General features: G+C 37.1%; 1 protein-coding gene across 1 annotated transcript; it reads left to right on the plus strand.

The window, feature by feature from the left end:
• Positions 1-9,356: 9,356 nt before the first annotated feature.
• Positions 9,357-10,958, plus strand: LOC145807896 (uncharacterized). The gene is made up of 3 exons (XM_082906889.1): positions 9,357-9,489; positions 9,596-9,646; positions 9,910-10,958. The coding sequence occupies exons 1-3, from the start codon at positions 9,357-9,359 to the stop codon at positions 10,956-10,958; spliced, it is 1,233 nt and encodes a 410-aa protein (XP_082763015.1).
• The last annotated feature ends 1,696 nt before the right edge of the window (positions 10,959-12,654 follow it).

The following is a 12,654-nucleotide window of genomic DNA, read 5'->3' on the forward strand; positions in this document are numbered from 1 at the left end:
TCGTATACTATTTTATTCATACTACCTTGTGTGTCAAAAATTTTCACCCTTAGTTTTGTGTATCTAGAATGATTGGTGTATCATAAATGGTAGGAATGATGCTCTTTTGGAGGGAAAATAATTTGTGGCCCTCTAGGAAAGTCTATATATTGCCCCAACTTGATTTTGTGTTGATTAAAATAGTGGAACTCAATGTTTTTGTGTTGACTTTTCGGAGACAATAAGACAAATCTCATGTCTATAAAGCACAAACAGGAGCATCTCCTCTCAAGACTACATCACCTTCATGCCTCACAAGACTCTATTTCATGGGCCTCACAAGGCCCACAATGGTGATTCAAAGCATTTGTCTCGTAGTCCTTGAAAAGAACAACATACATATATGTGGGAAAAAAAAAATTAGCTTGTTTGGACATTGATAGACAAACTAACCAATCATGTTTTGTTTTATGAAATGAGTGGTAAATATGATTTTAAACTAAAATTGTCCACTTTATAAAATAAAACACAATAAATTAGTACATCTATCAATATCCAATCAAACTAATTTATATATATGTTGTTCTCTTTGAGGACTATGTGATGAACTGTTTGGATTACCATTGTGGGCCTCATTAGGCCATGAACTGAAGTCTTGAGAGGTATGGAGATTAGGGGTGTGCGCGGTGCGGGTCGGTGCGGTTTGAGAGAAAAATAGAAACCGTATGGCGGGTGGCGGATTGATAAAAGTGTCACTAGAATTTGCCATTTTCCTTATCAAAAACCGACGGTTCAGTTGGCAAATAATGGCAGATTTGCCTTGGCGGTTCGGGTGGATTGGCGGTTTATAAAAAATATAATTCAAATTATAAAACTTAAATCAAAGAGTAAAAAAAAGACGAGAGATACCGTGAAGTTAAGCATCTTGTGAAGCTTTCTTCTGATGCAGCAAGTGTAGCAACAACATAATAATATCAATGGCTATGCCATCAGTTCATTACAAGCATCTGTGGAAGCTACAATGATCAAATACAATACCTAAAATTAATATCATTCAGGGTTTACAATATATTGAAAATGTTTACTGTTGAGAAGTATTTAGATTGAAAAGTGAGCTGATGCAAGTTTGCAACATGACCAAAAAAAAAAAGATTGAAAAGTGAATTGGAATCCAACTTTATTTTGGATTACTGACATCTTGAATTCCCCTCGAGCAGTAATGTAATACTATATTCTAAGGTATAGAACAACAAACAAACTTAAGTAAAAAGAATTTTTAGAATCTTATAAAACATGATTTAATAGCGGTGCAGGTCGGTGCGGTTTGGAAGAAAAATAGAAACCGGTGGATTGATAAAAGTGTCATTAGAATTTGCCATTTTTCTTACCAAAAATCGGCGGTTCGATTGGCAAATAATAACGAATTTGCCTTAACGGTGCAGTTTTGGCGATTTCAACGGTATTATGCACACCCCTAATGGAGATGATGGAATCTTGAGGAGAAGTACTCATAACACCAACACTCTAGAACATGATAGGGACACATATGAGACATTTCATGTGGTATATTCCTATATTTATTTTTTTGGGGGGGAAGGACATGCCAGCTCCCTCCCCCCCCCCTCCCTTTTTAGTGCTTTTGCTTGAATGTTGAATGCTTGTTTTTTGAAGATTTAAATAATTAATAGATCTAAAAAAAAAAAAGCAAGCAAACGATAAGTGTTAATTTAAGATTGAGTTTTTTTTTAATTATTATATTAAATTAGTGTTGTTTTTTTTTGTTAATTTTAATTGTTTGTGGATATAATATTAATCCACATAGAGAATAAAATATATTAAAAATAGTTTTTATTGACATGTCATCGTCGTGTCTGTCTCCTTGTTTTTGTAAAACTATTGTGTCCCGTGTCCATGTCCGGATTAGTAGCGACATCCGCATATGTGTCTGTGTCCATATTTGTGCTTCTCTCATGTGCTGAGGTGTGGATCATTGATCGAGACCACCGAATAATTTTTTTTATTTTTTTAATTACCTACTCTAACTTAAATCAAGGAAAAGGAGTCACCCCAACGCCCCCACATAGGGCTTGAACTCGTAATATCTCCTTTTGAAGGGGTAAGAATTTTGCAAAGATTGACCCAACATTAGAATTTTTCTTTAGACTTCCTGTAGCTTAGTAAAAACTATAGTTTCAAGAAAGATGGTCTGTAAACTAATGAAGTTCTTGTTGACCGTCAAACCCTATTCAAGTTTTTGTTGACTGTCAAGCTCTTCCAAAGCACAATGGACGCTTAGATCACTTTAATTCATATTTGCATTTAAGCAAAATTAACTTCCTTACACACTACAGTCACCAAATTCGACATTAGCAGTTTAATATTAGGAAAGTAAATAATAATAGGTTAATTGATGATTAATTCAATTTAAGAAGGGTATAAAACATTAAGTCAAAGAGATATTTTTTATTAATGAGAGATTCAAATTTTGTAAAATAGTTTCATGAGAAGTCCTGAAGAATATTTTGTTTCTAATTTTATTCTTTGACTTTCTGTTATCTGTTCAAATTTATATCTATTTGTTTAAATTATTTTTATCTGTTCAAATTTTTATCTATCTGTTCAATTTTTTACACTAAATTATATCTATCTGTTCAATTTTTTTCCCTAAATTCTATTTGTTTGTTTTCCCTAAATTCAATTTTTTTTTTCCTATTCATATCTTGTTATTGAAATACACCAAGCCACTGCCAAGCCCCGATCTTTTCAAATTTTGAACAGATATTTTTTTATCGGTTGCACGACAGATTTTTTTTTATATATGTTGCAATCATCATGAACAACAACAATCTGCTTCATCATCAACAACTGCAACAACAAATTTTCTATTCAAATTTTATCTGTGCAAAATTTGCAAGCAATCAAACCAAACGACTATCTCTGATGGTTGTGTTTGCTCTGGTCTTCGGATTTCTCTGCCGAAACAAGAACTATGATGAACACAATACAAAGGCAGAAATTGGATCAAAGTGGAGAGAAAATTAATCTGTTGCAATCTGTCAAAAAAAATTAATCTATTTTCAATTTGTTTCATCATCATCAACAACTTCTTAAAGTAAAAAATAAAAAAAATAAAAAAAGATCTGTTTGTAGATCAAGAGAGAGAGGATTTGGGAGTTGATTTCATATTCTGTGAATAAGACTTGTCGTCCAAACGCAGCTCGCTTGTATTGTGTTGTGCAACAAGCAAAATGGAGAGAGAGAGAATGGGAATGGAGCCCTAAATGGTAACGCTGCCCTTTGAGAGGGGGCTAAGGAACTTCAACCACCAATGTCAAATTTACCATTGTTGAAAGATTTGGAGCCGTGGAAGCAGAACTCCAAGGTTTAGATGGAGATGGAGGCAAAGGTGGCGGTGGAGGAGGCCGGTGAGGAGTCTCCGACGGAGCTCAACATGATCAACACCTACGGCGGTTTCTTGAAGTGTTTCCAGACAAGCTCTGTGGCGGCGATGCGGTGGATCTGACCTCGGTGGATTCATCAAGGCTTTGGCCTACTCATTTGCAACTCAGTAACTCATCATCACAGCCCAAAGCTTCATCGAAGCAGAACGAGAGAGGGATAGAGAGTTAATCGAAGATTCAGAACGACCATTGAGCGCTTCCTCAGATCGGGGTGTGGAGGAGGATGACGGTGTCGCCAGGGGCGATGGCTAAGGCGCTCTCATCGCTGAGTCGACGGCGGTGGGCGGAGGCGGAGGCGTTGACGGTGGTGGCGGAAACTACGCACCTAGAGTTTAGATCGGGAAAAGGGAGAGACGGATTGTTTGATTTGTGAGAGATAAGGCTTGATTGGTATAGGTATTTTAGTCGTTTTGTTTCAGAGACAAACTATTTCTGTAATTGGACCTTTGGCCCAAAAAAATAATTTTAAACTTTTGGCCGAACGCTCAATATTTTTTACTGGTCGGTCCTGAGTTTTTCACTTATTCCCCTCTTAGTCCTGACTTTTGATCTTGTGCACCAACAGGTCCTGAGACTTTTTTTTTGTACCGTTTTACCCCTCCTCTGTTCTGGCGCGTTTCTGTTTGGATTTTCCATCAAAATATTGTGTTTGTGATTTGGATTTCTGTGGAACTTCACGATTTTCTGTTGTATCTTCGCGATTTGTGGAGCTTCGTGATTTTTGATTTCGCGATTTGTGGAGCTTCGTGATTTCTGATTGTGCGATTTGTGGAGCTTCATGATTTCTGATTTCGCGCTTGGTGTATCTTCGCGATTTGTGATTTGCGATTGCATGTTTGGCGATTCTTCCTATTTGCGATTTCGCATTTGGTGTATAGCTACATTTTCTGATTTGTGGTGTTGTGGAGTTAGGTCGACTGGTATGTTTGATTTTGATTTCAATTTCAATGTTTTTTTTAGTTTGAGTTGGTGATTTTGATTTTGTGGTGATATTGTTGTTACTCTATTGTTTCTGTTGCGATTGAATTTGTGTTTTGATCATGATATTGAAAGTTTTGAGATATGTAATTGTTGATTGAATTTTTGATTTTTATTTTTTTGGGTTACGAAATTGTGTTGATTGAACACAGGGGTTGGTTTGTTATTTTATACAGTGATAATTTTATCACTGTGTATTTTGGGGGTGATGTTGGATTAACTTTTTCAACAGTGATAAATTTATGAGTGAGTATGGGAATAGGAGATAATTTTATTACTATATTTGATTTTGTTTTAGGGTGTTTGAGTTGTTTTCTGAAATGTAATTGTTGTTTGTTGCAGGATTTATATTGATGGAGAATTGTTTGTTTCTTAAGTGCAAGTTTAGAGGTGTGACATTGGTTATCAATTATAATGATGGATTTAATTTCAAGGATTTAGTATATAAATTGTGTTTAAAGTGGAGTGAGTTAGTTGATAGTTCTTTGAATATATCGTATTCAATGGCTGGACATTCTTCTTGTGGTCTAGAAAGTGAAGAGGATTTGGAGGTTATGGTTGGACTGGCACTTTCTTGTGATATTCATCGTATTGATGTTTTTGTAAAGTGTTGTTCTTTGGGTGAAGGTTATATGATTTGTGATGGTGAAGCTAGTAGTAGTAGTAGTAGTAGTAGTAGTAGTAGTAGTAGTAGTGTTGTTTGTGAAACTGATTTTTTGCCTTCATTTTATTCAAATCAATGGAAACCTTTGCTCTCCGATGGGTGGGTTAATTGTATGAAAGGAGTGGGACAAAGGTTTGCTCAATGAGTTGTTGAATTTCGAGATGCGTTGTCAAAGTATTGTATTCATTTCGGTTTTAATTTTGATTTTGTTAAGAATGATAAGGACCATGTCACTATTCATTGTAAGAGAAGGGCTGATTTGGGATGTTTATGGAGCGTGCATGCTAGAGTGGAAAATTATAGTAAAGCTTTTGCTATTAAACAATTTGATGATTGTAGACACCCCATTTTTGACCGTCCTCAAGACTTGGACGTCACCGTTTGAACACTCGGTGATTATCCATGTTTGTGTTCGTTTGGAGTTCCCGGAGGCCTCGGCTCGCGCGCCTTACCTCAGGATCTCCGAACTCGACCGTTTAGTGTCTGGTTTTGCACCAAACACTTGTGTTTTGCCTTGGAAGGGCAGGGTAGGGCTTGTGGACCATCCCCACCCATCACCGGTAGTGGCTAGAGGCCACCGGCTGGTTTTTTCTGCCACCGGCAATGTATATTGCCGGCCGGCACTATTTGTTGCCGGTCAGCACTTTTTAGTGCCGGCCGGCACTCTTTTTGGCCAAGATGGCATTTTTAGCCGGCCGATTACTGTGCATCTGCTTTAGCAGATATTTTAAGACAGCTGTCTTACTTTTGCTCCCCTCCATACACGTGTATGGAGGGATCTCCCTCTTATGAAGCTTGTCTTGTAAGCTTTACAAGACAAGAAGTGCCATATAGAGAGGAGGAGAGCTCTTGGCTTGAGGGTTAGAGAGTTTAGATATTTTGGAGAGCTTAGAAAGCCATTGTTAGGGTTTGAGTTCTAGGGTTAGGGTTTGCTACACCTTATCTCTCTCTTTTTCCCTCTTGTGTGTGTTTTAGTGCACTTGTGTCTTACTATTGCACACAAACACATAGTGTTTCACCTTTCTTTGGCTCTTGAGGTTCTAAGGGACTGGTTTTGAAGTTTTGGTGTTGGATTCAAGCTAAGGAAGGCCATTGGAGCACCATTGTTGAAGAGGACTACAAGGGTAAGAAACTAACACCTTTATTCCCCATTTTTGCATTGATTTTCTACCTGTTTTAGAGCTATTTTTGTGCTTATTGTATAACATAAAAAAGTTCTGTTTTTAGGCCCTCTTTATTGTTTATTTAGAGTGCTTTATTGTTTGAGGGTGGTTGACCCCCCTTAGGCCTTGAAAGGCCTCATTTTGAGCCATTTTGTGCTAGCTCCGGGATTTTGGTGTTGGGGTCTCTTCACCACTGAAATCTTGAGGGATTTCAGTGGTGAAGGTGATGCCTTGAAGTCCCAAGAAGGAGAGGGCCACCCCCTCTCCTTGTTGTCCTTGAAAAGGGCATATTTTGGCCTCTTGAGAGAGCATTATGCTTGAGTGTGTGTTGAGCATGTTTGGGCTGTTTTTCATGCTTATATATCCATAATATAACATGATTTTAAGTTGGTTTTGGTACTCCATGCATGCTTAGCATAGTTGCCATGTAATGCCTTGTTTATGCCTTAATGTGCCTTAGGTTGTTAGCCTTTGTGGGAGGATGTTTTAGGCTTAGTCTTGTGAAGATTATGTGCTTATTTTGCCATGTTTTAGGTCTGTCCTAGGTTGTTTGGGTTGATTTTGGCATGCTTGATATAGCTCCTTTGTATTTGGGCTTGTTAGCCTTGAGTATGTGCATGTGTAGCATGACATCTTTGCATCGAATTGGTGATTTGGGGTCCCTCCACATGTTATTTCAGTCCCATTTCCATGCTTGTTTGATTGCCTTGCATGCCCCTTTAATGCTTTGGAAGCTTGTGTAGCAATGCTCCATGTTTTGGTGTCTATGTATGCCTTCGTATTTGAGCCACTTAGATGCCATCTAAGAAGTCCTTTGGCCTTGTTTTGACATGCTAAAAATCTGTTTTAGTAGTTTAATGCATGCCATGTTTGTTGTGATAAACATGCTTCAAAGCTTCATGACTTGCTTCAAGTACTTGGACCATGTTTGCATGCACTTGCTTGTCTTGTTTAATGTGATTTGGCATCATTTTATAACATGATTTTAGAGCTCGCGTTGCATGCCAATTGTTCATGATTGCCTCTTTCAAGTGTGCTTGAATGTTGCTTGCTTTGTGCCTAAGTGTTGGGCCTTAACACGTGTATGTGTGCATGTATGTTTAGCCTTCATTTTTGGGCATTATGGCTACTGTTTTGGGCCTTATTAAAGCTGCCTAATCCATGTATAAGTCCATCTTTCCATCTATTTGCATTGCCATATGTATGCTTGTATGCTTGCATAAGTTTGTTGCCATGCCATGTTGCATCCTTAGCTTGTATGCCTAGGTTGCATTGCATCTTGCATGCATGCCTTGTTCCTTGACTTGATGATAGGAATTGGGCCTTGTTTGGTTGGATTTGGTTTGCATGCATTTGAAATCAAATTTGCATACTTGGTTCTTTGGGCCATCATGCATGGAAATGCGTAATTGGTGGTCCGAGAATCGAGGCACATGCCCCTTTGAGTCATTATCATGATAAGGGACATGGTTGGTGCATACATGCCTTGAATTGTGCTGCCATGCTTTGTTTTGCCCTCTGTTGCTGTGAGTTGCAGGTTCTGCAGGCTTTCTTTGCCGACCGGCAGTGTAAGGTGCTGGCCGGCAATCTTTCCTCTGCCGACAACTCCATTTTGTGCCGATGGCCACACACCAGTGCCGGTGGTAATTCCACTCAGCCGGTGGCACTCCTCAGTGTCCAGGGATGTAGTCCTGAGGTTTTGGCAGCCTCCAGAGGAGCAGAGGAAAGAAAACAGAGGCAGCTTGCGCATGGCGGCGCGTTTCCCGAGGTGATTTATCTGCTTTTCTTAGTTTATTTAATTCGTTAATTAAATTAATTTGTAATATTAATTAGCTTGCGTAGTTAATTAATCTGTAATATTTATTCGATCCCTCCGAGTGAGGGTAAAGATGTAATAAGTGTGCGTGAGTGTGTGTATGTCTTCCAACCTCACGTCTTTCTTCCCTTTTATTTACCTGCTTATGATGGTAGATTAGGGCACGTTTAAATTAGCATACCTTATGCTACGCATGCGTGCATTCATGCATTTATGCTACATGTATTAGGCTCGGTACATCACGCTAACTGCATTTGTCCTTCAAATTCTAAACTGAATATGTGATAGTTGTGCATTTCTCACATGCCATGTTTAGGATAGCCGAGCCTATTCTAGTAACACTTTGTATGCGATGCATTAGGCACTTAACATGGACTTGGATCATGCATGTTTGCTAACGAGTTCTTTCTTTTGGCACGGAGTACGATGTAAGTATTTCCGCTTTAGCATATCGCATGAGTGTGAATGTTGCCATGTCAGCATGCTTAACATGTGGCTAGATGCTTATGTGTTATAAACTGCTTGGATGCCTGTGGGTGAAGGTTGGATTGTTTGAGTTGGAAGAACTCATTGAAATTCGTGTTTTAGCCTACTTGCGAGTAGCAAATCCAAAGCATTTTCCAAAACAAACGGATATGCAATGCTTGTTTCCAAATTAGGCAATCTAGTCTATACTTGTTTGCTGCGTGCATAACATAGTAATTCTAGGCTAATAATTGGATTAAGAACACATAAAGTTTTCAAATACGGATATCACGGTTAGTAGAGGCCGGTCTTCGGACCGGGCGAAAGGGGGTGCTCATAGCTGACCTTCCCCGATCGTACCCAAGCTCCCGAGCCGAGACAACTCCGGTGATGACGGACATGTGGCCTTCGGCACCGAGTCAGGGTTTCCTAAATTCTCCCATAAAAAATATTTAGGTGGCGACTCTGTATCTGGCAAAGCAGTCCATGTTTGGCACTACTTTTTCAAAAATCAGTTTCTCAAAAACGATTTGCCAGATTTGGACTCTTTGGTTCAGATTAAGAACCGTGACACAAGTCGAGTCCGAACTGTAGTAACCCCAAATGAACAGAACGGGACTCACCCTCCCGGGGCGTTCGGGGCCATCTACAATGATGTTCATACTTATGGATCTTCTTTTCGTACAATTAAACATGCTAGGATGACTTCAAGTATGATTGGTGGGCTAATTTCTAGTGATATTCGTAACAAGGCTTTGACATCGATTAGTGAGGTGGTTTGTGATTTCAAGGACTATTATGGAACAGAAGTTTCTTATCGGCAAGCTTAGATGGGTGTTGAAAAAGCAAGGGGTCTTGTTTTTGGTGACTATTCATCATCATTTGACGATCTTCGTTGGTATGTTGATGCCGCTAATGCTTGCAATCCGGGGAGTGTTTTTGATATGGAATTTGATATTGATAGTAAAGGAAGACATTTCAAATGCTTGTTTTTCGTTTTTTAAGGCATGTATTCATGGTTTCAAGTATTGTAGGCCTGTGTTGATGCTTGATGGAACTTTTTTGAAAGGAAGACACAAAGGTTGTTTATTGGCTGCTACAGCGAAAGATGGTAACCAAGGTATATTTTGTGTTTATGTGTTATTATTATTGAAATAGTGATAATTCTATCATTTTTGTTATTGGAGAGTGCTAATAATTGAGTATGGTCAATCTATTAGTGATAAATTTATGCTGTATACTTTTTGTTAATTTTTTATATTTATACAGTGATAAATTTATCTATGGCTGGTGCTATATGTTATATACTTTGTGTTTTGATTTTCTTTTTGTAATCTTTTTAATTTGTTACTGATAACTTGTATATATATGTTTTGTTTGTAGGTTTGTATCCGTTATGTTTTGCGATTGTTGATGGTGAAAGTTATGACAGTTTGCATTGGTTCTTGTCAAAGTTATTAGCTATTTTGACTCCGGAGAGGGATATTGCATTTGTTACTGATCGACATGGAGGTTTGCTAAAAGCTTTAGCTGAGGTCTTTCCATTTTCTTGTCATTCTTTTTGTCTAATGCATTTGAAAACAAACTTGAAGACTTATTTGTCAGTGAAGAGTCGTGAATCAAAAGAGTATTTGCTTACTCTTTTTAGTAGATGTGCATATGCTCCTACTATTGAGTTGTTTAATGAGCTATTTGAAGAATTTAAGGGTCGTTGTGGTCGTAGTGTTGAGAGGTTTCTTGAGGATTTGCCTAATGAGTGTTGGTGTAACGCTTATTTTCAAGGCAAGAGGTATGGTGAAATGTGCACAAATGCTACGGAATCTTTTAATTCATGGATTAGGGATGAACGTCATTTGTTTTCAACTAGTCTTGTTGATGCTATACGGGTGAAACTAATGGAGCAATTTTCAAGAAGGAGAGAAGTTGGGAATAAGTGGAATCGTATTGTTTGTCCTTTTACAGAGAAAAAGTTGGAAGAAGCTTTTAATGATACAAAAGCATGGATAGTTAAGAAATGTAGCGATGACATTTATGAAATCCAATTTGATCATTCAGTTATGGTTGATATTGGAAAACGTTGTTGTTCTTGTCGATTGTGGGAAATTGATTCTTTTCCTTGCAAACATGGTTTTTGTGCTATAAAGAGGAGTGGGAAGGATCTGAATTGCTTTCTTGATGATTACTACCGTGTTAGTAGTTATTGTGATTCTTATTCACATTCTATCTATCTAGTTCCTAGTATGTGGAAGCCAAATGTAGTTGTTGATGATGACGTTGTTTTACCTCCTATTTGTAAGAGACCAGCTAGACGTCCAAGAATGGAGAGAATACCTTCTAAGGGTGAAATCAAGAGAATTAGATGCAGAAGGTGTGGAAAGATGGGAACTCATAATCGGAAGACATATAAACAAGCTTTGCTTTACTTGTATTGATTTTAATTGAATTACTTTGTTTGAGAGTTGAGAGGTGTTACTTGCATTGAATGATTGAGTATTTTTTGAAAGATATATCATTTTGGTACTCGCATTGAATGATTGAGGAATTTGTTGATCAGAAATTATATTTTTGCTGGTATTTTTACAGGATTAAGTTTCACATATTTATGTTATTTGATTTGGGTGCTGTTTTTTTGGTGTTTTATAAAGTGATAAATTTATCACTGGTTGGTTTGGACACGTTGATGGATTATTTTTTTGTAAGAATGATAAATGTACCATTAATGTGGTTCTTGAATTTTGTTATTTTGAAGAATGATAAATTTATCACTTATTGTGTGGGAAGAGTTGATGGTTTATTACATTTATGTCAGTAGTTGATAAATTTATCGCTGTCATATCCAAGCAAATGTTCTTTTCTTCACTGATAAATTCATCATGGTATGGAGTTATCTAGTTTTCCCAGGAAAAATTTCCACAATACAAAGGTGTAGATCAAATCTCTAGAATACATAATTGCATATCTGTTGTGTTAACTGCTTTAAAAAGCAAAATTTTTTAAATCAACTACCATGTTTATTTGGTTTACCAACAAGTTCTTAGTCTGCATACTGTTTTGTGGTCACTCAGAAGCTAGCTTTGGATGTTTAAGTTGTTTAACTGAAGTATCAAAAGGTTTTGATTATTCAGAAATCACCAAAGATGGCATGTTCTTACATTCATTCTCAAAGTTGGGAATATCTACAAATTGTAATAGTATTTTAATTTCCAATTTGGACAATGTAATAGTGCTTGTGTTTTAATTTTCAATTAGGCAAATTTTTTATTATTTTTTATAGTGTTTTTGTTTACTTGAATTAGGGAAAAAGAATGAGAGAGGGAGAGAGAGTCGTTGGTTTTTTCGTTTGAACATTGGTAAATTTATCAGGGTAAACAAAACACTATAAAAAAATAAACTTATCAGTATAGTGACTCCAAACCTGTTATTAACCTTTAAATTCAACACAAATACTCAGATTAGAATCAATTTTTTGAATGAAATTTGGATAACAAGACTGATATGAAAAACCAGGTCTGGTAACGATATGGCTAAAAAAGACTGAATGTTCATTGAAGCAAATTTGAGATTGTAACAAGCAAGCATTGTCCATAACTTTGACATTGTAACAACCAAGCACTGTCCATAACTTTGACATTGTAACAACGAAGCATTGTAATATTCATTGGATTAAAGTAAGAACCAAAATCATCAAAATACAGGTAAGACTGTAACATATCAAAATACAGGTAACACTGTCCGTTTGTTTTCTTCTATTCCAGATGTGTTGATTATTACAAAGGCAAGTCATCAATGTTTTGATCAGGTATTTGTCGTTGAGCAGCTTGTTGGTCAGTCAAGAAGACAGTTAACATATCAGCTCTCAGTTGATTGCATTCTTCCTTGGTAAAAGTAGGCATTATGTTTTTATTGGAAACATATTGCCTTATGATGTAGCAAATAAGGATTTCTCAATCAAGCCTGCAAAAACATTTTGAAAACAAAATATTATAATTTGGTTTTGTTGCTTTTTTTTTTTAATAATAGTGTTTTGTTATTGATAAACTTACGATGTGTCATCTTGCTGTGGGCTGTTGATGACGTTGTCTGTCTGCTGTTCAAATTTAGCAGCGTGAATGAGAGTTGGGTTCTCAT

The sequence above is a fragment of the Camellia sinensis genome, chromosome 14 (assembly GCF_055761805.1).
Source record: "Camellia sinensis isolate YWXY chromosome 14, ASM5576180v1, whole genome shotgun sequence".
NCBI classification, from domain to species: domain Eukaryota; kingdom Viridiplantae; phylum Streptophyta; class Magnoliopsida; order Ericales; family Theaceae; genus Camellia; species Camellia sinensis.